Source organism: Macrobrachium rosenbergii, chromosome 15 (assembly GCF_040412425.1).
Source record: "Macrobrachium rosenbergii isolate ZJJX-2024 chromosome 15, ASM4041242v1, whole genome shotgun sequence".
NCBI lineage: Eukaryota > Metazoa > Arthropoda > Malacostraca > Decapoda > Palaemonidae > Macrobrachium > Macrobrachium rosenbergii.
The window spans coordinates 32487099-32513407 of record NC_089755.1 but is presented as its reverse complement, the minus strand read 5'-3'; the positions used below and the strand labels follow the sequence as shown (position 1 = coordinate 32513407).

General features: G+C 37.5%; 1 protein-coding gene across 2 annotated transcripts; it reads left to right on the top strand.

Annotated features, from left to right (window-relative positions):
- Positions 1–1351: 1351 nt before the first annotated feature.
- Positions 1352–26301, top strand: Vps20 (vacuolar protein sorting 20). Of its 2 annotated transcripts, none has more exons than XM_067117362.1 (6): positions 1352–1605; positions 5045–5154; positions 11284–11407; positions 11634–11750; positions 12158–12329; positions 24193–26301. In XM_067117362.1, the coding sequence occupies exons 1-6, from the start codon at positions 1543–1545 to the stop codon at positions 24243–24245; spliced, it is 639 nt and encodes a 212-aa protein (XP_066973463.1). In that variant the 5' UTR covers positions 1352–1542; the 3' UTR covers positions 24246–26301. The 2 variants fall into 2 exon arrangements, with proteins under 2 accessions (XP_066973463.1, XP_066973464.1); XM_067117363.1 differs by having other exon boundaries at positions 1365–1605; positions 24196–26301.
- Positions 26302–26309: the final 8 nt, after the last annotated feature.

The following is a 26309-nucleotide window of genomic DNA, read 5'->3' as shown; positions in this document are numbered from 1 at the left end:
AATCTTGCAGCTATCCTCCCCTTCCTCTCAACACATACACACACACACTTGTGCACACATATATGTGCATACTCGTATATGCATAGGCATATATATATATATATATATATATATATATATATATATATATATATATATATATATATATATATATATACTATATATACATATATATATATATATATATATATATATATATATACATATACATGTATATAAAGGGCTATAAGTCGAAAGGCCTTGTATCACTCCATTGTTTCTCTTTCCTTCATGAATTTTGTCTTTATTTATATATTCATCACGTTCCATATTTTCGTGATTCAGTTATACACACACGTGGAACGTGATGAATATATAAATAAAGACAAAATCCACAAAGGAGAGAGAAACAATGGAGTGATACAAGGCCTTTCTGACTTATAGTCCTTCATAGACATGTGTATGTATATATATATATATATATATATATATATATATATATATATATATATATATATGCCTATGCATATACAAGTATGCACATATATGTGTGTGCACAAGTGTGAAGGGGGAGGATAGCTGCAAGATTAAATGAGAAGGACATTTAGCGAAATAAATAAGAAGCAATACTGTAAAATTCATGCCCATAAGACATTGGAACAGGAATCATTATATGACACATATGAAACCATATCTAAAAGATATGGTTTCGACTTATATATCCTATATATATATATATATATATATATATATATATATATATATATATATATATATATATATATATATATATAATAGACAGTATGCACATATATGTGTGCACAAGTGTATGTGCGTGTGTGTATGTGTACTGTATGTGTGTTGGGAGGAAGGTTAGAATAGCTGCAAGATGGAAGTGAGGAGGACATTTAGCGAAATAAATAAGAAGCAATATTGTAAAATTCATGCCCATAAGGACACTGGAACAGGAATCATAATATGACAGTGAAACCATATCTAAAAGATTTTTTTCGGTCTGAGGATGAAGCGTTAGGAAGAGTATCAGGAGTCAGACGGTAGACTATGGGTAAAAATGACACCATAAGAGAAATTGCGAAAGTTTATATGTAGAAGCGATACTATGTATACATATATGCGTGTGTTGGGGAGGACAATTTCAGACTACGTGTTTTAAGTCCAGTGTTATTAGTTGAAAAGAATGCATAAGATGCGTATTTTAAATATTTATGATAAAAATAGTGGTCCCAATTTGCACATTCTAAAACTGAATGCTAATTAGAAATTTCGAATGTCTTGTGGACAGCTTCAGGTTTTACAAAAAAAAAAAAAAAAAAAGATTGATTCATGTCACCCCTAAAATAACGTTTTCTTTGCATGCGATCTTTGTTTACATTCTGTCAGCTGACTTCACAAGTCTACATCACGTTGATTGTGTTATTCGCTCTGTTGGAAGCAGCAGATACCGACAACGACCGAATAGAATCGTCTTATGTAATTGCCATATATTTGAAGACTGATCCGTGGAGCTATCACAGCGTTAGACTAACTGTCACTGTTTAAATAATGGGACACATATTTTCTAAGAAGCCCATCAGTAAAGTGACGGAGCAAGATAAGGCCGTACTGGTTAGTATCCTCATGCTGTTGATCTGTAGGGTGACAGGTTTTTCCTTGATTGTCAGTTTTTAGCGTAGTCATCTGCAGGACAATTAAGTCTCCCAGCCAAAGTGGATGTTAATATCCACAAAGGTAATCAGACACGCAGGTTTCTATATGGCAGTTGGCCAACTTCCCATACGCTAGGCTGTGACACTCGAGTGTGGCCATACTTCAATGCCTAACCAAATGCATGATGGTAATTGTAAGGAAGAGCTATGCTCGGAGATATCGTTATTAGTGAAATGTTTTTACTGAACAGTATAGAAAAGGTGTGTATGATGCAGTACAGGTGAGATCACTTGAAAAGGTATTTCTAGTCTGAGTTAGAGCTTTGCATGGACTATTAGGCTACCTTGGAAATTGATATTTCCCATACTTTTAGTTTTGCTGATGAAGGAGGTGGCTTTGTTTATTGTCAGTCAATTATTATTAACCTCATATCTACCCAACATGGTTGGAGACACTTTGGAAACGTAAGGTTTTGGAAACGATGGGAGAAAGACTGAACTGCCATGTTGTTGTTATGGAACGGTTCCACATATGTGCAAGTCTTTAGGGCGCCATATGTTTATGAAGGGATTGGCTAAGGAAACCTATTTTAAAAGGAACTATACAAACCTAACGTACCCAAACCAAACGTAACCTAACCTACCAGGCCATTTTGCTTAGTTGGAGGACCTAACCACCCTGTGAAGGAAACTCCACTTTTTACCAAAAGCTCCCCTATAACACTGCACATGTGTGATAGCATTCCAGGATGGCCAACGCACAACTTCTGAGGTTAATTGCAGTCGACCGACAAAAAATAATGGTAAATTTTTAATAAGCAACCAAAATACCATAGGAAAAATCAGCTTCCAAAGTAATATCTGAGTGGAGATCTTATTTAGTTCTACCCTTGAAAAATTTACCAAAATAATGTGAAAAGTTTACCATCTTTTGTTTGTTCTTACATTAATCCCCAAGGGGCTGATACTAAACGTGGCATCCCGCAGAGCTTGTCAGTGTGACAACATAAACAAAAGATGGCAAACTTCTCACATTATTTTGACAAAGTTTTCAATGAGGTAAATATACTGAAGCACTGCATCATGTACACCCTTTTCTATATTTTTCAGTAAAAATATTTCATTAATAAACAATATCTTCATGCAGAGCTCTTCATTAGAATTACCTACATGATTCATATATTTTTCCATATGGTTTCATTGCGTTTTGTGCATATCTAAGTAAACGTAAGGAAATGAGTGCAGTGCCCTCATTTTTTCCTTTGTAAAATTAAAGAAATGAGTGCAGTGCACTAGTGAGAAAGGCAGGAAATGCATAAATCACAGTATATTCAGTTGGAAAACACATAGTCTGATTCATATGTATGAATCACCCAAATTTATAAAACATGGAAAAGTAACAAGGATGCAACCTAACCATACTTTCTGTAATGTAGGGAGCTGGGTCCTTACCTAGCCAGGGGAGACTTCACCTCCTCCCTGGAACCCCACTCAACCTGACCAGAGTGCCAGAAAAGTCATAAAGCAAAAAAATCATGCACACTAACCAACCATATCTATGATGCTGCGTCCTTAAGTGGCCATGGCTTTTGTCCTAACCATCACCCACCTTATTCACATCCACATGTGCTCTTGTCCTGCAGACTGTCACTCGATGGGCCGGAGTTCAATTCCCCGGCTGGCTGATGAAGAGTTAGAGGATTTTATTGCTGGTGATAGAAATTCATTTCTCGCTATAATGTGGTTCGGATTCCACAATAAGCTGTAGGTCCTGTTGCTAAGTAACTAATTGGTTCTTAGCCACGTAAAATAAGTCTAATCCTTCGGGCCAGCCCAAGGAGAGCTGTTAATCAGCTCAGTGGTCTGGTAAAACTAAGATATACTTGTCCCTTGCCCAATCTTTGTAACTGACTCTGGGTGGTATGCAGATGAAGGGATTACAGTATAGCTTACTTTTGGCGGGGGCTCCTGGGAGGTGAAGCACTCCCTGGCCAGGTAAGGCCTCAACATCTGAGGTAAGGTTAGGTAAAGTTAGGTCTGGTTAGGTTGTATTCCCTCTGAAATGCCTACTACAGTTAAGGGGTACCCTAGGCAAGACCACATGACCCTTCTATTTACATTGGCTCCCTGACCCTTTGTTTTGTAGAGGAGAGGCCCTTTCAGTGGAAGGGATTACCTGCCTCATTTCCAGATGGATCGCCATCATTTTACATTTTACGGGCTGTAAGGTCTCCATCAACTCTTCATCATACACAATTCTAGAAGCCATTGGTAAACTGAAGAAACTGTTGCAAAACTTGGAGGGGTCAGAAATAAATTCTTCATAGAAGAATTTATTAAGTTTTAATTAGCTGAAAATGATAGGGAATTATTACCTAATAAGAAAAACAAAACAGTTCTCGTAGGCCTGTCACCTTTTTTCAATGTCCAAGAATTTCTGGAATGAACCCTTTCAAAAAAGTAAAATAAGCCTTCATACTGTAGTTTTATTAGTAAATACCTAGCTTATTATTCTCTTGTCCCATCTATTACATATGGATAAAATACCGAAATGATCATTCACCCATTCTGATTTTAAATTCAGTATTGGCTACTTAAATCCCTTAAGTAGGAGAATTTACAATGGTATAGGTGCAAGTATGTTATTTTACCACTAGAAGTGACATGGCTTGCCTTTTCAAGATAAGGAAGGTTATGAACTGCATCAGATTAGCTATTGGGCAGATGTTTTACATGTAGTACAGTTCTTTGTGATTTTTACACCAGTCATATTATATGACCAAAGTACCTCAGACAAGTTGCATCAAAATAGCTACATGCACTACATGCCCTTACTCCAATAGTGTTAGGTATCTTGATGTTACCTCATGTTAGTTCTGACTTACATCTTTCAGATTAGCCACCTATTTTTTACAATTGTTCATCAGTTTCCAATAGTTTTTTATATCTTCATGATGTTTGATGTTATTAATTCAGTAAATATTTTGCGACAAATTGTAGTCTTCTATTTAATCAGATCTTGTTTTCACCATCATTGTTTCAACTTTTCATATCAGGTTTTTTATGCCATATATCGTTGGTATGTCCATCTCTGACATTTATGTTATTCCTTGTGGTTAAAGGTTTCCTTGCAAGTGCCCAATACAGTACTTCATTTTAGGTTTTGTATTGCATATACTTTTGAGATTCATATTTGTGTATTGAGATTCAGTATTTGTGTAATGGCAGAGTATTGAAATATCAAGTAAAAGATATATAAATTTTATTTGTTACACTTTATTGTTATATACATCATTGGAAAGGTTTGTCCACTTATATTGCAGCATAATAGTTATAACACTTTTATTGCCAGAAAAATTGACATATGATGTTTGATTATTTCTATTGTCTTTTTCCAGCAACTAAAGACAACAAGAGATAGGATTCGACAGTATCAGAAGCGCTCAGAAACCAATCTTGAGAAGGATAGACAGCTTGCGAAGCAGTTACTGCAAAATGGAAAGAAAGAGTTAGTTCATATTGAAGTTTTTCATGTTTTAGTTTCTAGGAAGTGTTTTACTTTAAGCGGTCTGCAAATTGATAGTTATTGTAACATGTAAGCTGATTTATACATCTGTTCTATTTGAAGGGACTTGTCGTCTTTGTGTTCCTACATATACTGACAGAATATGCAATTTGCTGGTTTTGTTGTGCATTTTGAATCTCTTTGGTGGAGTGTATAATCAAGCACTGTTTATAATGGAAAGCTAGTAGGTCACATGAAAACAGAATCCTTTTTAATCTCATCCTAGTTCAGTATTTGCTTTAAAAGTATGGGCAAACTCCAACTGTTTTTTATTATAAGCCAATCACTTGCTGGTATTCTACCTATATAGGAATGAGCTCTAAAATTTGAGAGGGTACCCACCCTATTTAGCTGGTGACGTTTAGTACCAATATCGTAAATTATTCGTGAAGCAGTGTCTATTCTAAAATTTGATAAAAGTAAAGATTATAAAAATTAAGCAAAGTAAAGAACAAGATATCAGGTTTGATGATGATGATGATGATGAACATTAACTTGGAAGTAGTCTTGAAGCACAACTCATGTTAGGTTATCATGGCCATCAAATATAATTGTGTACATCATAATTTGATAGAGAACAGATTTTGAGTCAAGTTCAGTAGGTGCCAGCCATGAAACTTGTCACTAAGGGGTATTGTATCTTGTGATCATTGTCTTCAATGCCATGCAACTAAAAGGGCTTCGAAATTCCATTGTTCATGTGTTTCTTATGCTTTTAGTTCCACAAATATCTAATTATCTCCAGCTTCCTGTCTCCTTGTAGGAGCCGATGGAACTGCTGTGTGTTGCTTTAAACAGAAAGCAGAACTTTTGACTCAAGTCTTTGTAAGCAAACAGTGTGGTGAGTCTGTGGTGTTGCCTCAGTCATGCTTTCCAGAGCCTATGTTGTTTTCAGTGGCCTTCAGATATAGAAGAATCAGATCCTTTCCTCTGGGGCTTGACATTTACAGTAGCATAGATCTTAACAGGACCTTCCCCATCTTTTTTAATAAGTCTGCTGATTTCATTGCTGCTAAGATTATTACTGTTTCTGAAAGTCTCGTAAGTGTTCCTTCTGTTTGGAAGAAGGAAAACATCTCTGCATTACCCATGGGACTAAGTCCATCCTCTTGCCCCTCAGAATAAAGGCTGATTTCAGTTGCCCTGTTTTATCTCAGGTTTTTTGGAAGCTGCTTTTTAAGCATCTTTGTAGGTTTGTTTAAGATACAGTAATAACCTGCAACCAGGATTACATTTAGGGTTTCATAAAAGTCTTAGTATATGTGATGCAAAGTCTTAGTATTTGTGATGCACTCTTGATAATATTTTCCATCTTGCAGAGTGCTCTTGATGAAGATGTAGAGTTATGCTTGGTCAAGTTAGATTGTAGTGCAGTCTTTGACTGTGTGAATCATGGAACGCTAATCTACAAGCTCTTGCCTTTGCATCGTGATTTACATATATAGATGGTATGATTTTAAATGTCAGTGACTCTTCAAGAATTTTGGTGTAACTTTTGATAAGAAACTGACTTTTAAGAAGCATATACACAATACTGCTTCCTCTGTTTCTCAAAAAGTTTGTTTCTCAAAAAGTTTGTATTTTTTGGAAATGTTTTCTAATATTTTATGATGAAGCTGTTATATGTAAGTTTTTAACTCTTTTCTTCTTCCTTGTTTGGAATACATTTCTCAGTGTGGTCTTTGGGTGTTGATTCTCAACAGAAATTCATAGATTGATATCATCAGTGAATTTTATTTTGCCAGTTCTTAATGTTGACTTGTGGCATGGACATAAAGTGGGCATATTACATTTGATGCATGAAGTGTATTATAACAGCAAACATGCTCTGCACTGTTCTTTACCTGACCTAGCTCTTTTTGCTGGCAACACTAGGCAGGTTGCTGCTGCAAACAGTGTCATTTTCTTGTGTCAGATTTAATACTACAGTACTGTACTTTACTCAGTTTGCTGAGTACAGTGTTAAAAAATTATAAATTATTTACTTTCACTTTTTACTGGAACACTATGAGTTTTATTTTGGCTACAACTAAAATGTGGAGTAGTTTACATAGTATGGTTGTTGAGTCTTCTGATCTTCACATGTTTAAACGAGGAACAAATTCATTCCTGCATTCTGCTGATATCTCCTGAATTTAAGTGTATTGGTTTTCTTGTCTATTCCCCGAGATTTAATTATTTATCACCTTTTCCTCTAACTTGGGTCTGTTTTCAGGCAGATTTCTTCTTGGTGTCCTCTCCTGTGCAGATAAGGGATTAGAGACGGTTCTCGTGAATTGGCCGCTCTCTATGCCATGGGGATTTTAAAGAAAGGGAGCTTTGGTACTCATACACCACGAAGGGAGTCACCACAGCCCAGAAGTCTGCCCTTCTCTTCTCCCCTCTGGTACCTGAGTTTTTGTTCCCGCAGTCAGTGGTGAATAAGATTGCTTCAGCTTTACAAAAGACATCAACGCAAAATATTTTGGTGCAATCCTAAGGAGCTGCCCTCTTTTAGCTCCAAGACATCCTCTCCTCTGTGGCCCTTTTCCTTTCATAGAAACAGGTGAAGGGCTCAACCAAGAGGTCATACGAACATGCATTCACCCCCTGTTTGATCAAGAAATTGTCAACCAAGTCTTCACCTAAGAAGTGAACCCAGTGTCCTCCATGCCCAGTAGGTGCCAGGCTCCTTCTCTTTTGGGAGAGTTAGTGGAAGAAAGGGCCAGAACAATGGGTAGTGGAAGTCCTCAGGTTTGGCTACTCAATCCCGTTCAGAGAAAGACCTCTGTTAACCAAGAAGCCCATCATCTTGACTGCCTGCTCTGTAGGCACAAAGAGGTTTTCGTCTCTCACAGAGGAAGTACATTCCCTCCTCGAGAAGATGGCTATAGAGGTAGTCACAGATCCAAGCTCAGAGGGGTACTGCAATCGGCTGTTTGTAGTCCCCAAGGCAACAGGAGGATGGAGACCAGTCTTAGATGTAAGTGCCTTGAATGTATTTGTTCAAAAGACAAAGTTTCGTATGGAGACAAATAGTTCCAGTCTTGCGTTTATTCATCAGGGAGACTGGGTGGTCTCAATAGACATGCAGGACGCGTACTTCCACGTCCCCATACACCCGGACTCAAGGAAGTATCTAAGATTCATATTTCAGGACCAAATCTTCCAATTTTGAGTTCTGTGTTTCAGACTAGCAACGACTCCTCAAGTTTTTACGTGGGTTCTGGCCCCCCTGGCAGGTTAGCTTCATCTCATGGGGATAAACATCCCAGTCTACCTAGATGATTGGCTCCTTCATTCCCCAATGAAGGAACAATATGCGGAGGACCTTCGGAAAACTCTTCTTTTAACCCAGGATTTAGGATTGGTGATCAGTCATCAGAAGTCCCAGCTGGCCCCTTCACAGAGATAGTTTATTTGGGGATGACTCTGAACTCTCTTCTTTTTTGGGCTTTTCCATCCCCCAAGAGAGTGGAGCCCTGTCTACGTATGATAGATGAGTTTCTCTCCCTTCAGAGCTGCTCAGCCAACAGGTGGATGAGTCTCCTCGAGACGTTGGCCTCCATAGAATAGTTCGTTTCCTAGGGAGACTTCATATGAGAGTACTATAGATCTTCCTCAGAGCCAGCTGGGACAGGAAAAGTCATCCAGACTCATTTGTGTTTCTGGTGACTCAGAACATCAAGGATCACCTGCTTTGGTGGAGGTCAGAAAACAGGTTAGAAGAGAAGTCCCTATTCCCTCAGAACCCCGACCTAAGCTTCATTGCCAACGCATTGGACTTGGGCTGGGGCACTCTCCTGGGAGATTGAAGTCCCTGGGACTTGTTCTCAAGAACAAAAAGAATGGCACATAAATGTGAGAGAACTAAAGGCTGTTCACTTGGGACTACAAGCCTTTGCTTCGGAAGTGTACGACAAAACTATAGCAGTCCACTCGGACTTGTTGTATACAAGCAAGCAGGAAGGAACCCATTCCTTTTCGCTCTCTGCGGCTGTGAGGATCTGCTCTCTGGGCAAACAGAATGGACAAGAATATTGGATCTGCTTCTCTGGGCAAACCAGAATTGGACAAGAATACTGACAAGATTCGTCTAGGGCAAACTGAATGTGCTGGCAGACCAACTGAGCCAAGGCAACCAAGTCATTTCCACGGAATGGACTCTACATCCTTTAGTCTGCTTGGCCCTGTGGAGACTGTGGGGAAGACTGACTCTGGGCCTTTTTGCAACGTCCAGAAACCATTGTCTCCTTCTCTTTTGCTCAACAGTCCCTGACCCCTTGGCATGGTTGATGGATGCAATGCTTCAGGACTGGTCCGACAAGGAGCTATATGCCTTCCCTTCCTTCGGAATGATACGGAGGTATTAAACAAATTGCAGTCCCACCGAGATGTGTCAGTGATACTGATTGCCCCATTTTGGCCTCTAAAGGAATGGTTCCCGGACCTCACGGGCCTTCTGGTAGACTTCCCGAGGCTGCTCCTTCAAAGACACAATCTTCTCAGAAACCCCATGTCAGAAGATTTCATCAAGGGTTGTCTACTCTAGCTGTGACAGGCTACAAACTGTCAAGAAACTCCTCAAATCAGGACATCTCTGATTTGATTAGATCTTTTGATACAGGTAAGCAAAAGAGGACAGAACCAGTATCTTGGAACCTAGACGTGGTCTTGAAATGGCTTTCCGAACCATCTTTCGAGCCTATCAAAACCGCTTCATTCAGGAATCTGACTAAGAAGACCCTTTTCCTGGTGGCCTTGGCGACAGCTAAGAGGGTTAGTGGAATACAGGCCATAGATAGAAGGATCGGGTTCTTTAGAGGAGATGCTGTCTGTTCATGTACCCTGGGATTTCTCGCAAAGAATGAGAATCCATCTAAACCATGGCCTCGTTCTTTCAATATCAAGAATTTGGGAGAGATACTAGGACCAGCAGAGGAAGAAAGAACACTTTACCCTGAGAGGGCTTTAAAGTTTTATCTTCAGAGGACCGAGAAGTTAAGGGGGCCTCCCAGTAATCTGTGGACTTCGGTCAAAGATCCTTCGTGTCCTCTTACAAAGAATGGACTCTCTTTTTTCCTAAGAGATCTCATTCGAGAAGCCCATTCCCAAGTAGGAGAAGAGCTTTTACCTGCTCTAAAGGTTAAAGCACATGAAATAAAGGGAGTGGCTATGTCACTGGTATTTAAACACAACCTATCTCTGTCCGACATTCTCCAAGCAACGTATTGGAGATGTAAATCAGTATTTGCATCCCACTATTTAAGGGATGTGGAAACGGTTTTTAGTGAATGCAGTATCTTGGATCCTTTGTCGATGGCTGGCATGGGTTGGTGGAGGGAATTTAGGAAGCATCCCTTCCATAAGTGCATTTGGTCACAAAAATGATATGAAAATACATGAATTTGTTAATACAGTATTTCTCTATGAAAATACCGCGAATAGGTGAATTTTCCTCTAATAATGTGTACATATGTTTCACAGAGAAATCTGCGAATAGGCGGGGTTCCACTGTACTGTATCATTAAAAAGCTCATGCCAAGAAGTTGTAACTTACTGACCTTGAAGAGACATAGCTGATTTATAAAGAGAACCTACTTGTGAGGCATTGGCTCACAAATTTAGAAACTGTTAATTTATCAAGATGGTCAGGCCAACATAAGGTGTGAAAGGCCAACTTCTTATAACATTCTAATAGAAACCTGTTCATTGATAATGAACGAGACACCTACTTGTAAAAGTAATGTACATTATAGATGTAGTAAGGCTCAGACCTAATAGGAGTTCAGATAGAAAGAGACAGGAAGGGAAGGAGTGGAGAGAAATCTTTTCACATCAAAGTGCATGAAGGGAAAAGTTGATATGAAAAGTTTGCGATGCGTAGAAGTAGCAGTTTCTTTTCTCAGAGTCTCCTGTATAGTTAAAGATGTTAAGGAGCTTAGATTCCAGGAAGTAATACAGCATTAAAGCAGACTTTCCAACAACAGACTCTGTTGTACCACATTCAGGGAACATTTCCATCTGTTGCAGACTCAAAAAACTTAAGAATATGTACTTTTAATTATGATTCTAAATTTTTATTTTTTTCAGGAGAGCAAAGTTATTGCTCAGAAAGAAGAAATTCATTGAAGAACAGCTTAACAAAACAGATGGAACCCTTGAAAATATTGAGAAGATGATACAAGACTTAGAATTTGCTCAAATAGAAATGAAGGTATGTTCTTGTTGAAATTATACAATGTCAATCACCATACTGATTAAGTACTATACTGTATTTTGAAACAATACAAGTTAGCAATTAAATGGTAGCTTTCGACTGTATACACCCTGGTCATCCTAGGCCAGTGATACTTCATTGTGACCATTCTTTGCTTTAAGGTATGAATGATATCACCTATGTATCATGCAACTTTATTGTAGCTGAATGTTTTTAATTGCAGGTGGTGGACAGCTTGAAGGTTGGCAATGAAGCTTTGAAACAGATCAATCAGATGTTGAGTATAGAAGATGTTGAGAGAATTTTGGATGAAACTGAGGAGGCTGCTGAAAAACAGAGGGTATGTCATGCATATTATTTGGAAGAAAATCTTAAAAGAGTTTCAAGACAACATATGGTGCACTTAATTAATGTTTTAGAGGAACTTCTTGAATCAACAGTGCCTTGTGTAGATGGGGTAGCCTCATCAAATTTAAGTATTTTTACTGTAAAAAGAAAATAAGAAGCCTCACTTGCCCAAGAAATGTTACAACGTTATTAGATCTAGATTATTTAGCATTTACTTAGCTATGTTAGATTATTCTAGTTCTGGAAGAAATTTTTCACTTATCCAGCAGTTTTATATTACTAAATAAGCAGGACTCGAGTAAAATCAGAATTTCTCATATAACATGGCAGCAAGAGAAGGAACTTGTTTTGGGCTTTGATGTATTGGAGTTGATTTCATAATGTAAATTTCCTTTGTAGGAGATATCAGCCTTGTTGGGTGGTGGAGCCTTAACCGATGAAGACGAGTCGGCAGTTGAAGAAGAACTTGATGCCCTAATTGCTGATGCTGTTCAGAAACAGCTGCCAGATGCTCCCACAGCAGCAGAAAATCCAGAAGTGGAATTGCCAGATGTTCCAGAAACACTGCCAGGTTTGTTTCTTTTTTCTAAAGTTGTGCAAAGGTTGCAGTGGAATTGTGGTGGTTGGCACTTCATTGAAATGACAAAAGTCTGTTTTTTTTTTCCCCGTAAGAAGCTATCATTTAGAATCAGAACTGTAAGATGGGTTACTGAACCACTGAATTATGTTAAGGACCTTTCCCTTCATTGTGAATATATTTTTTATTGTTAAAATATTTTAAGGTTGTCAGTTTTTCTTCCTGCATTATATAATTTTTTCTTTGCCTTGTATAATGTATTAGTTTTTCAAACCCCATTTCAAATAACATTCCTGGTTTTAAGACTAACACCCAATACAGTAAACCCCCTGGATTCACATTCTCACAACTTGCAGACTCTGCGATTTGTGGAATTTTCTATGAAACCTATCTACAATTTATTAACGGGAACACTCACCCATTCGGGGTTTTTTTAGAGCAATATTCTGTATTTTCATATTATTTTCATGACTAAATACTGTACTGTACATACATGCTATACAATTTATGATGAAATACAGCAAACCCCCTGTATTCGCGGTCTCACGATTTGCAGACTCACTCATTCGCAGGATTTCTCTGTGGAACGCATATACACATTATTCGTGGAAAATTCACCCATTCTCAGTATTTTTCCACTGAGAAATATTCACTAATTACTGTATTTTCATATAATTTTCTTGACTAAACGCACTTTTTGTGGTAAAACTATCAAAATGCTCAGGTGTAAGCATTTTTAGAGGTTTTTTTGCCATTTGAACTATCAAAATAGGCAGTTCTAAGTGTTTTTAGAGGGGTTTTAAGCATTCGCGGATTTTAGCTATTCACGGAGGGCTGTGGTACGCATCCCCCGCGAATTCGGGGGGTTTACTGTAGTGATTTACAGTACTAACTTTCAAATACTAATATAAAGTTTAATAAGATGAAATAACATTAAATAATAGAAATAATAATTCTCTCTCTCTCTCTCTCTCTCTCTCTCTCTCTCTCTCTCTCTCTCTCTCTCTCTCTCTCTCGATATATATGTATGTTTATTTGTTTTGCAAGATAAATAAATGATTTATTAATTTTCAAATAATAGTAAATGTAAACACAAGAAAATATCAATTCATTAAAGAAAATATAGTGAATTAGTAAGATTTTAGTTCAGTCCCTAATCTTTTCTGTATCCAACTTATGGGGAGGGATGAAGGCGTAACCATCATAAAAAAAAGGCTTAGCACCTGGCCGAAGAGTCTCTCTCTCTCTCTCTCTCTCTCTCTCTCTCTCTCTCTCTCTCTCTCTCTCTCTCTCTCTCTCTCTCTCTCTCTCTCTCTCTCTCTCTCTCTCATATCTTCTAATGTAGATTATGTTCTTTGTATTTCATATCTCTCTCTCTCTCTCTGAGGTAGATTTTTTATGCATATGAAAAATATATGCTTTATTTGTTTTGTATACAGTCATACCCCAAACTTACGTGAGGTTAGGTTCCAGACCCCCTTGCGCAAGATGAATTTCCGCATAAGTTTGGCACTGTCTCTAAAAATGCTAATAAATGCTTATTTCTAGAGTTTAAACGCTAAATATGACCCTAATCATGTTCCCAAAGTATTAAACTAACTTTTAAACCTATTGAAGAGAGTGAAATTTGTTATGAATTGTTACAGAGAGAGAGAGAGAGAGAGAGAGAGAGAGAGAGAGAGAGAGAGAGAGAGAGAGAGAGAGAGTCCTTTGACCCGCTAATCAGCAATATTCCCCCTTCTTGTCATGTTAAATTGACATATCTGACAGGTTTGCCTTTAAGCTTCTCTTCAGCGAGTTACAAAAGATGAGGGAAAGATATTTGTTTGTATAAAATATCATTATCACATATGAATTTTGTAATTACAGTTATATTATTATTATTATTATTACTATTATTATTATTATTGTTTAATCCTATTAATATTTGAAAATTAGTACTTATTATTAGGTAAAAAATTTATTTATCATACAAAACAAATAACCATATACGTTTACCATAAAAATTCTCTTATCTCAGGAAAAGAAAGAGAGAGAGAGAGAGAGAGAGAGAAAGATTCGCAAATGTTCGCGTCTGTGAAAAACTCGTGTATGACAATGTTAGGTTCCGATGAAAAGTTCGTGTGTCTGTGAATTCGCACAACTCGAATCGCGCAAGCTCGGGGTATTACTGTACTGTAGTTTCATATTTTTTCATATTTTCCATGCTATAACTACAACATTTATGCATTTCTATAGTAAATTATGTAAAATTTTAAAAGAAAACATATTGATTTCCAGTCTTTTCCAAAAGCTTGGAGTGAGGGGGTGTTGTAATCTAACTGTCAATTATCTTGACATATTGACTATGAAGGGGAGGAAGTGTTGCCCACTCACGGTCAAATATGTTGCCCACTTGGTGTTGAAAATACTGCTACAAAGGATACTGAAAAAACTCTCTCTCTCGCCAAAGGATGCTCAGAATGCAAGAGATGGATAGATAGATAGATAGAAAGTGAGAGTGGTTGATAGAAAGATACTCTCTCTCTCTCTCTCTCTCTCTCTCTCTCTCTCTCTCTCTCTCTCTCTCTCTCTCTCTCTCTCTCTCTCTCTCTCTGTTATTGGCTGGAAGGGTTAGAAGTACATATGTATATCTTTTTAAGGGTAAAATGTTTAAGATGACTTTGAAATGATTAATAATATCATTTCAGAGATTAATACAGCACAGTAATAGGACAATAGTTTAAGGTATATTTGATGTAGGATGCTAGTTTAAGGTATACATTTGGTATTTGAACTTTCAAGGTAGACAGTTATAGGCATTTTGAGAGGGAGGGGCAATGTTTGTGGATTTTAACTATTCAGGGGGTTGTGGTATGCGTCCCATGTGAATACAGGGGAGTTTACAGATATCAAACACTTTTACCTAAACCATTAAGTCTGAAGGTTTCTTAGTTAACATTAATTACAGTGTTTGCAAATACAAGGAAGTCACAATATGTTAATGTCTGATAAAATAACCTCATATATTAATACTGTACAGGGGTGTTTTTTTTTTATCTTAGTTACAGTCTTTCAAAGGTATATATACAGTACTTGTCTGTGTGTCTAGATATAGTAACCCAGTATTTGTGTAGATCAGGTATTCTTAGATGCATAACAGTTCGGCAAGGCTGCCATAGTAAGAATATGGCACTTGGTTACTTTAATGGAATTTAGTAACTTGAGCAGCTTCTTGAACTTGAACTTCTTCACTTTAAGGCACCTGTGATATAAGGTTCAGTCGGTGATGACACTTATGTTTGATTTCTTCCTGGTGACCGCTGGTTGTTTTTTTTTTCTTCTTATATTGCCATTTCCATTTAGGTGAAAGTGATGACACAGGTTCCTGTTGAAGGTTGTAAGGGCCAAGTTGATATCACTCCCTTATGGTATGATGAGGAAGCCAGAGTTATTATTATGTGGGGTAGTGCATGCTTTTATCATTTAAGACAAACTAGCTCTTTGGTATTGTTTGTAAATACTGTAATAAACCCATGTTAATATTAGTTAACTGTTGTCTAAGAAAAACCGTGTATTGCATAACTGTGCATTTCTTTTTCTTATATTTCAAAGTCCTTGACTAGGCTGCTTTTCATCTATTTTTGCCCAAATTGGTAATCTTTTATGGAATAATATTTTTTTTTTTACTTCATGGTACCTTATAAGGTATTTCTTTTTACCATTTTCATTTTATTATATGGTATACAGTTTGTATTTTGATGTGTTCGTACTTTAACAAAGTGTTACTGGTGGCAAGGAGACTTCGTGTTTCATTTTTGTGCTTTATAATTAATTAAAAGTATTTTCCATTATCTTCTTAGTGTTGTCATCCTAAGTGAAGTAAGTAGTACATAGCCCGAAACTTTAGCTGTCCATCTTGGATGGGCTGAGTCCAGAGGTCAGCACTAAGGAGTTAGTTAGTTATAAATGATTTGTTTAACCAGACCTCTGCACTAAGGAGAATGTTCTTCACACCATTGCACTTATTGGCCTGTACTGGCATAAGGGGTTCCGAAGTGGGCAGCGTCATTGTCGTGGGACCTCTCCAGGCGGCGGTGGAACGGCGGCCGCCTGGATCAAACGTCCACAATACAACCCCACTGCGAAGACAAGGGAGGGGAGAAGAGGAGGAGTGGCTCCCCAATGCTCCGCGAGGGTACCGCGCCCGGAGTGGCGCCACGCAGCTGGATCTCCAGTTTTTTCTCTGAAGGGATATGGTAACCCGGCTACTATATCCCTACAATTAATCTAGCCAGTGACATAGAATTAAACCTAGGCCCTACACATGTCCCATCTGCAGCATAATGAGTCACAGCTTCGCGCGGGGGTGGATCAGTCCACTGCAACTTGTGTGGTGGGTGGGTACACCTTCGGTGCACCACACTGAGAACACTAAAGACTACAATGTACATTGGAAGTGCATCATATGCCGTAACACACACACACAAACAAACAATAACAATACACAACAAGCACTTCCTATCTAACAAAACACCAACCAACCAACACCACACAGATCACCATCTCCACATCTACCACACTTTCCTCCAATCCCAGAACACCATCACCCATTCCTACAAATCAAACATCCCCACAAACCCCAACACCCCATAGCACACACTCACCTAACGCCCACAGAAATGCACCACTAAATACACGCACTCACACACTTAGACATAATCGCATAACATAAACATCTTACAATTAAACATTGATGGCATTCGCAACAAACACATTGAACTAAAACATTTCATGCACAAACAAAAGATCCACATAGCCATCATTCAAGAAACAAAACTGAAACACACACATAAAACACCCAACATACCAAATTACACAGCCATCAGGCAAGATAGACAACATGGTGATGGCAGAGGCCTCATCACATACATAGACCATAACATATCCTACATTGAAAAAACGCAGCACATCAGAACACTAACACAAGTAGACAGACATACAGAACTACAAGCATTTAATATCAAAATAGGGCACAATAAACAAATCACAATCATCAACACATACATCCCTCCAGAATATTCACGGGTTTACCAGCAAACTTCACAGTTAGACTGCAGGCGTTGAATACCCTCCCAGATATACTTCTGGGAGGAGATTTCAATGCCAAACACACAGACTGGTACGCCCACCAAGACATCACACAAAGAGGCACAGACATCTCAACACAATTAAACCAGCTATACATACTAAACAACACAGATATGCACACACACATACCACACCAAGCCAACTTTAGTCTCACTTCCCCAGACATAACATTTTGCTCACCCAACATAGCACCATCAATCACATGGAAAACACAAACAGACCTATCATCAGACCACCTTCCTATTTTAATAACACTCCCGAACCACACATGACACTTTCTAACATACAAGACACACCATCCCTAATTACAAAGCGCTGCCTGGGATGAGTACTTGGAAACCACTGAGGCTCATTTCCAGGAGTTAAACCACACACATAACATCATCACAGACACTAAACAATACAATACAATTCAACGACATAATAAACAATGCAGACAAAAGAAACGTTCTAAAGGCAACAGAAAACACTACAACCCAAACTTCACGCCTGACATAAACAGACTCATAACAGAACGAAACAATTTAAGAAATACACCAACCCACACACACAAATCACAACAAATTGCATACATGATTTAAACACAGAAATAAACACCAAATTAACTCAAAAACAGACAGAGAACTGGCAAACTTTTCAAGGTACACTAGACTACAGAACCAACCCATCCAAACTACACAAAACTATCAACAGTCTCATCAATTCAAACAGTGGGAACACTAAAAGTCACGCCTCAATCACCACATCTGACAAGATCCCTTCGCAAACAACAAGCCAACATCTTAATAAACCACTACACAAAAATCAGCCACCTCACGCAAATACTAAGAAGACAGACACATCTACAGACGCAAAACAACAGTTCCCATTAGATTACACAGTAATACTAGCCACAACAGAAGACACTGCTAGAATCATTAAACAACTTAAAAACTCTGCAGCCATGGGCATCGATAACATTTCAAACATTCATTTAAAACATCTAGGTCCCCATGGCACACAAACACTGACAAACATAGCCAATTATTCATACGCACACTGCATTATACCACACATTTGGAAACTGGGGAAAATAATAGCACTTCTAAAACCAAACAAAACACCTACACAAGCAGCTTCATACAGACCTATAACTTTACTCTGCACACCATCAAAAGTAGTAGAACGCCTCATCTTACATAAAACCACACCACACATACCACTGTCACCCACTCAACATGGCTACAGACCACACCACTCCACAACAACACTACTCACCAACCTTACACAAAAAATACATGGCATTAACTCCAGACGCCCACCACAAAGAACACTGCTAATCACAATAGACAAAAGTAAAGCGTTTGACGCCGTCTCTAGACCACTTCTCATCAACAAAGTTTACAACACCACACTACACAACAACACCAAACGCTGGCTCGCCAATTACTTAACAGACAGACAAGCATTTGTACACTACAATGGCGAGTCATCCAAAATCAGAAACTTCCCGAACGGCGCCCCACAAGGCTCCGTCCTAAGCCCAACACTTTTAACCTATTCATGCATGACATACCAACACCACCTAACAACATATACATCTCCTCATATGCAGACGATCTAACAATCATATCAATACATGCAGACAAAACGTATGCTCCACACAAGTTCAGACTTACATAACACAACTTGAAAACTGGCTCACACAAAACAGATTACAGGTAGCACCAACAAAATCCACAAGTACACTACTCACTAGTCACAACAAAGAACATCAGCACAGACCCACAGCAACGCTGAACAACACCACAATTCCACACACACGAAACAAAAATCCTAGGAGTCACATACAACACTTCAGTGTCATTTGCTCCACATGTCAGTAACATCATCAAGAAATGCAGACCTAGACTAAATGCACTAAGATCACTAACAGGCACAACATTTGGACAACAAAAAGAAACGCTCATCACAGTATACAAACAATACATCCGCTCCATAATAAACTACGCCAGCCCAGCCTGGCACCCTGCCATATCCAACACACAACTAAACAAACTACAAATAATACAAAACACAGCTCTTAGAATCATCCTTGGCAGTACACAATCCACACCAATAGAACACTTACGCGCTTCTAAAACCAAGATTCTCACCATTAGGCAACACTTAGACATGAGAGGCACACAGTTCTTGGCATCGGTCATAAACAACACAAACAGCCCATGCTATTACCTTCACGACCACCCTCCAACACACAGGCAAATAGCGAATACACCACACAGACACTATACAAATATCTTGAATTCTATACCACCCAAACATCACAAAAAAAAACAAAAAGCACATCCATACTCACCTCACCAGACAAGCACTTAATAACCTTCCCAACAACAAAATACTCGGCACCCCCACCCAACATAAGCAGCACAGAAACACAGCTCTCAAGATTGGAGAGAGTACACCTGACTCGACTTCGCTGTGGTCATCACCAATCACTAAACACCTACAAACACCGCATAGACAACACCCAAACAGACATATGTCCACTCTGCCAAGTTAGTCCCCACACAATTACACATCTCTTAGTAGATTGCCCTAACTTGGCAGCCCTTAGACAACAACACAACATCCACACTACCACACAGTTATGGTCAGATCCAGTAAGCGTGGTGTCCTTCTTTGCAGTGCAGGCTTCCTGGCATAACAGAGTCTGGGAACCACAACAACAACAACAACTGGCATAAGGCTGGCTTGTTCAGGACCAGCCTAGTAATCTCAGGCTATTTTCTTCCTTCCTAAGTGGCCTATGCATGGGATTGGTTACAAGTTCTTATACTTGAGGTTTTCAGGAAAGGTAAACTTGAAATCCAAGGCCAGTTGGGATGGTATTCGCCATGATCCTATTGAGCTCAGATGGAGCAGAATTTATAAATGTCCAAATATTATTGAGTGTTTAAATGATCATCTTAAGACTGCTATCAAGAGTAGAATTGTTTCTAAAATCTTCAAATTTTATTTAGTGCTGCATGTAAGCTTACCAGTCTTGAAAAACAAAAGGTTATCATTTATGGAAGAACAAATAATCAGACTTTTGGTGCAATTTCACTGGGCTTAGAAGTCAATCTCATTGTCTCTGAGAGAGCTTATAATGAGGTCGTGAGGATCTTGCTCTCCAGTGGTGATGACCATTCAAGCTTGCCTTCCTCTTGTAGGAACTGATAGAACTGTGTATATTACCCTAAACAGAAAGCAGAACTTTTGACCCAAGTCTTTGTGAGCAAACAGTGTGGTGAGTCCAGAGCCTAAGTAGTGATCAGTGGCCTTCAGCTCTAGAGAAGTCAAAACTTTGCTTGTGGGTCTTGCTAGTTATGGCGGTATAGACCCAACGGGATCTTTCCCATCTATTTTAGAAAGCTGATTGTATTGCCACTTAGATTACTACTGTTTTCAGAAGATTAGTTGGACTTGAAAGTTTTCCTTCTGTTTAAGAAGGGAAACATCGCTGCATTACCCAAGGGACAAAGTCCATCCTCTTGCCCCACAGAATTTAGGCCGCTTTCAGTTACCCTTGTTTCATCTGAAGTTTTGAGAAGCTACTCTCCAAGCTTCTTTGTAAGTTCGTTGAAGATAATAACGTACAATCAGCATTACAGTTTGAGTTTTGTAAAGGCCTTTTTACTTGTAATGCACTTTTGGTAATATCTACTGTCTTGTAGAGTGCTCTTGATGAGGGTGCAGAGGCATGCATGGTCAGTTTAGACTTCAGTGCAGCCTCTGAGACTGTGAATCAAGAAACTAATCTACAAGCTAAGATTACTGGGACATAGGTCTTTTATTAATATTTTAAATGAAATTTTAATAGGCAGAGTGCAAGAGGTCTGTGTTGATGGCCAATGTACTAGCTGTAGTAATGTTCCATATGAATTGGGTTCATCTTCTGAATAATGATAATAATAATTGTTCCTCAAGGTAGTGTTTTTGGATCTTTGCTATTTATAATTTATACTTGTGACATGTGGCAAGGTCTGGAGAACAAATTGGATGCATACTCCAGTAATGCCACTTTTCAAGTTGTAGTTCCTTTTCTGTGCCTTATGTCTGTGGTTGCAGAATCCTTGAATGGAGATCCGGCACGTATTCATGAGTGGAGTAGGCTTTATGCATGAAGCTTAACATTTCTAAAACTCAAAGTATGATAGTTGATCCAGAACACTTTTACCTTTGCTTCCTGATTTACATTGATATGGTTTCAGATGCCATTGATTTTAGGTGCAACTTTTGATAAGAATTGACTTTTAAGAAGCATATACATAACATTGCCTCCTCTGTTTCTCAAAAAGTTGGTGTCTTGCAGAAATGTTTTTGAATGTTTCTTGATGAAGCTATTATATGTTAGTGTTTTAACTTTTCTTCTTCCCTGTTTGGAGTACTGTTTTCCAGTGTGGTCTCTGGGTGCTGACCCTCATCAGAAACTCTTGGATAGAGTTATGTCATCAATTAAGTTCATTTTGCCAGCTCTTAATGTTATGGCATACCGTAGATGTAAAGTGAGTTCGTTATGTTTTTTGCTTAAAATGTATTACAATAACACACATCCTATGCGCTCTTTTATATGACTTAGCTGTTTTTGCTTGCAACACTAGGCAGGCTACTGCTGCAAAAAGTGTATAATTTTCTAGCATCGGATTTAATGCTACTCAGTTTGCTAGAAGTTTAATTTGGCTACAACTAAAATCTGGAATAGTTTATGTAGTACAGTTGTGAAGTTTTCTGATTTCCAAATGTTTAAACGCTGATATCTGAATTCAGGCATATCAGTTCTATTTTCTGTTCCTTCATATTTAATTATTGATAACCTTTACCTTTAAGTTGGGTGTCTTTAAAGGCGGATATCCCTTTGGAGCCCTCTTGGGTGTATAGTCCATAAGGGTTTTCAACTGAAGATTTATAGAAAGTTAGATTCTCATTCAAACTTGTTAACTTTATTTTACAGAAGTTAGGCTAAAAAAAACTTTACCTAATCATTCTCTTATTCCTAGACCAGGAAAGTAAATTTAAAATAAATGAAAAATTATGTAAATCTTGGGACATAAAGAAAAATCAATTTTATTTTTCTCCATATCCACTATCTAGTCTATACATTTTTCAAGGCAGCTTTTCCACCTTTGCAACCTTTCTTTGAAATTTCTGCCACCCTTCCGTTAAACCAAGTTAAAACTGCTTGTTTAGAATCATCCAAAGAGTCAGAGTGGATTCTTCTTAAGTATTCTTTGAGTTCTGAAACAGGAAAAAATTTGAAGGAGCAAGGTCAGGACAAAAGGAAAGGTGTGGAAGATTTTCCTAGCAAATGCATCTAGGACTTCACTTGCAGCAGCAAGTGAATGTGTCAGAATGTTATTATGATGGAACATAATTCTTTGGCTCAGCTTCCCTCAATTTTTTTGACAATGCAATGTTCAGGTTGTGCAAAACCCCTTTTTAATTTTTCCCTGTGACTGTTTTCTGTCCTCTGAGGAGATCTGTCAAAACACGCCTTTGGAGTCCCAAAACAACATTGCCATAACATTCTGGGCATTGATTGATTGGAGATTATCTGGCATCATAACTACCAGGGAATATACTGGGTAGATCTTTTCACTTTCAACTTCACTGGTGCAGCTGATCCTCTCAGCAACCATTGCTTTTGTTGAATTGTACTTTCTGGATCATATTGATAGATCCAAGTTTTGTCTTCAGTGATAGTCTAGTCAGGATCTTTGATCCAGCTGGTCTCTGCGCAACAGTGTTGGGACCCATTGTGCTGAAAGTTTACTTAAACAAAGAGCTTCACTTGAAATTGAAAATTGAAAACTTGATTGTATGAATGGGTACATCCCAGATTCTCCTTAATATAGTAATACGGTTGTGTAATCCCTTGGGTCCATACCTTAGCACTTTTCCTGGAACTCTCTGACTTACCCTTGGAAATTTCAAATGCTTTTAAAGGACAAAAATTGATATTGATATGCAAAACATGAATGTCATTTTTGCCCAATTGGCTGGATGGCATAAACTTAAGAGATGACTAAAATTCAATGTAAAACACGGAGGTAATGTACGGCCTTTTGGTTGGAGGTGGCTGTTAAGTTCCTCTAAAACTGACACATTTTGTCAGTTTTCATGATTTACATTTGTACAGGTCTAGATCCCCCATTTAATGTAGCTTGTGGAAGTGATAACCATGGCAGGCATTCCAAAAATTTGGTTTTTCCTGGTGTGGCTGGGTACCTAACCATTGCATATAGAAATTGCTAACTATTTACAGTATTTGATTTTGCTTCTATCTTTTCTTGCTTTTTTATCACATAAGGTAAATTGTGTGGAGTTTTGCCAGTCAAGTCATTTGATTTTTATCCTCTTTTATAAAGATTTCTGCACTTCTTGAACAGTTAGTCTTTCTTAGATAATACTGCTAGTTATAATAGTGATACATTTTTGTATGGTGGTGAAACTAAAATCACTGAAACATCCCAAATTTAGATCTACCATACATTAGTAAATATGGCGAAGGAGAAGACTTATTGAGTGTTTGTAGATGTCATCAGAGGTAAAAGCATAAATTCTTTAGATTGAGAGGAAGTGATGGTTATAATAGTGTCAGTGGATATGTAAAAAATAACCTCCCTTTCTTGTAAAGGGAATATTTATGTAAATGTGTAGGCATCAGAGAAAGAGAAAATTTGTTAATGGAAATTTTATTTTTCAGAAGCTGTTGAAGAGGAAAAAAGCAGGGAGAGAGTTGCAGTTGCAGCATCGTAGTAAGAGATAATGAACGATAGCCTTTGATTGAATATTGGTGGTGTCATATGTATTAAGAATTGTTGCCTTAGGTGGAATGTGTAGCATGATCAAGTTTTTGTCATTCATTTGTCAAATTGAAAATTGTGTAAGCATATTACTTATTTAGCATTATGTGTTTCATGCTGTAATGAAGACTTGAACATGTTGGTGAGCATTCTTGAGCTATTGTGCATGTTGTGATACATTCTGATCTAAAAGATGGGCATCAGTTTTAAGAGAAACTTAGAACATAGAGATTCTATTTTGTATGCGAAATCGAGTTAACTGGTTCATTTATGGCAGTGTAATCCGTCTTTTCTATTACAGCTCTCGTAATAGGCTTGCTATGCATAAGTAGTTGGAAACTATTTGAAAGAAAGCTTAATAATAAAACAGTATACTGTAGTATGGAAGTAGTCTGTTAATGTTATATGCTTGCTCTTACAACAAAGTGTCAGTTTTCAAACATCTAAGGACTGTGTGGAGTGAAAAGTGCATGTTAATTGTAGTCTTTACTTTCATTTGTGTAGGTAGTGTAAGGAAAACAGAAAACAGTGTTTTAGAATTTGCATAGTTATAACAACTGAACAGTGGCTGTGACACTTACTTTGTTGATACCTTTCATAAGGGGTAGCTAGAAGACACTTTGTTGATGTCTTTCACAGAGATGGCAGGTAAACAGACTTTTCATAGGCTTATGATATCCAAGTTCATAATATGTTTTCCTCTATTATAATTTTTATTTATGAAAATCTGTACTCTTAGAGTTATATCTGCTGTAGTTTCCAAAGAAAATTTTTCAGCAAATTTAAACTTTTTCTGAGTGTTCATTGCTGTATTTAACATTGTGAAATTTATCATAGTAAGCCTATTATAAAAGTGTAAACAGTAGCTTTTATTGAATTTTGGTACAACAAGATATATTCCCCCAGTAGAGAAAAATTAGGGTTCCTTTTAAGTTTTCATAAGTAATAATGTGCTATTTTAATGTTTCAATTAAATTACTGATGTGCCTTTTGAATATTTTGGCACCATTGTACACTTGGTAATATTTGTTCATGGGTTATTCATTTATGCCAGCTTTGGTGCAATAGGAAGGATTATACCCTGTACTTTCTGTTTTTTTTATAGTATTTGTGTAGGGTTATGACCTGAAACTTGATTTTATCTAGTCTTAAAATAATCACACAGATTTCTGGAATTTCTTTTGATGACTTAATTATCATTGCCTCTTTATCCTTGAATTAATTGTTGTTGTACCTTCTTGAATTAGTTTATGAAGTAGCCTATGCTTTTATAAATGTGTATTACATCCTTACTTCCAGTGAGAATTTAATGGGCTTGCAAGAGAGCTTTTAAAAGTGGACTACTGCTACTATTATTATTATTGTGATTGAAGCTCACAAATATTTTTTTTTATCATGATGTATTGTATCTTACAATGGACTTCACTCTACCTTATATAGGCAAATGTGCAGGAAGATCCATGTTGATATTCTTATACAGTAATGGTTTTATATTCCAAATTTAATGAATTCCATGTTGTTCAGAATAGTCGTGTTCGTTCCTTAAAGGTACAAAGTATTAAGGAAAAAAGAAAAAGAAAATATTGAATCAGTGTAGTTGGAAATACTGAAGAGAGAAAACAGTCAGATAAAATTTCCATTTATTAGCTTTGTTAAAATACTGTACTTTTTGAAATGGTAAAAATATTTAAAATCTAATCCCTTTAATCCAATACCTTTAAGTCTCTATGTAAAGAGGATTTCAAATGTTATAACATCACAATTTTACAATTTGAAATAGAATTAATTTGGTTGTGCATAGATATTCATCATCATGTAATGAACTAAATTGGATGTGCACAGATATTCATCATTTATGCCATTGCTCTATATTTTTTTCCAGGTTTTGTAAGAACTGTATTTATATACTGTAGAGTAGGTACTTTTTGTAACACTCCTTTTAAGTCAGAGATCAAAAGAAGTAATGAGTGTAATTTATCTTTACATATGATTAAACATTCTTTCTATTACATCTCTA

Excerpts from the sequence above, each read along its gene's own strand:
- Vps20 (XM_067117362.1), top strand. The coding sequence starts at position 1,543 with ATGGGACACATATTTTCTAAGAAGCCCATCAGTAAAGTGACGGAGCAA. Across the intron at positions 1,606-5,044 it reads AGCAAGATAAGGCCGTACTG|CAACTAAAGACAACAAGAGA; the intron begins GTTAGTATCCTC and ends GTCTTTTTCCAG. Across the intron at positions 12,330-24,192 it reads TGTTCCAGAAACACTGCCAG|AAGCTGTTGAAGAGGAAAAA; the intron begins GTTTGTTTCTTT and ends TTTATTTTTCAG.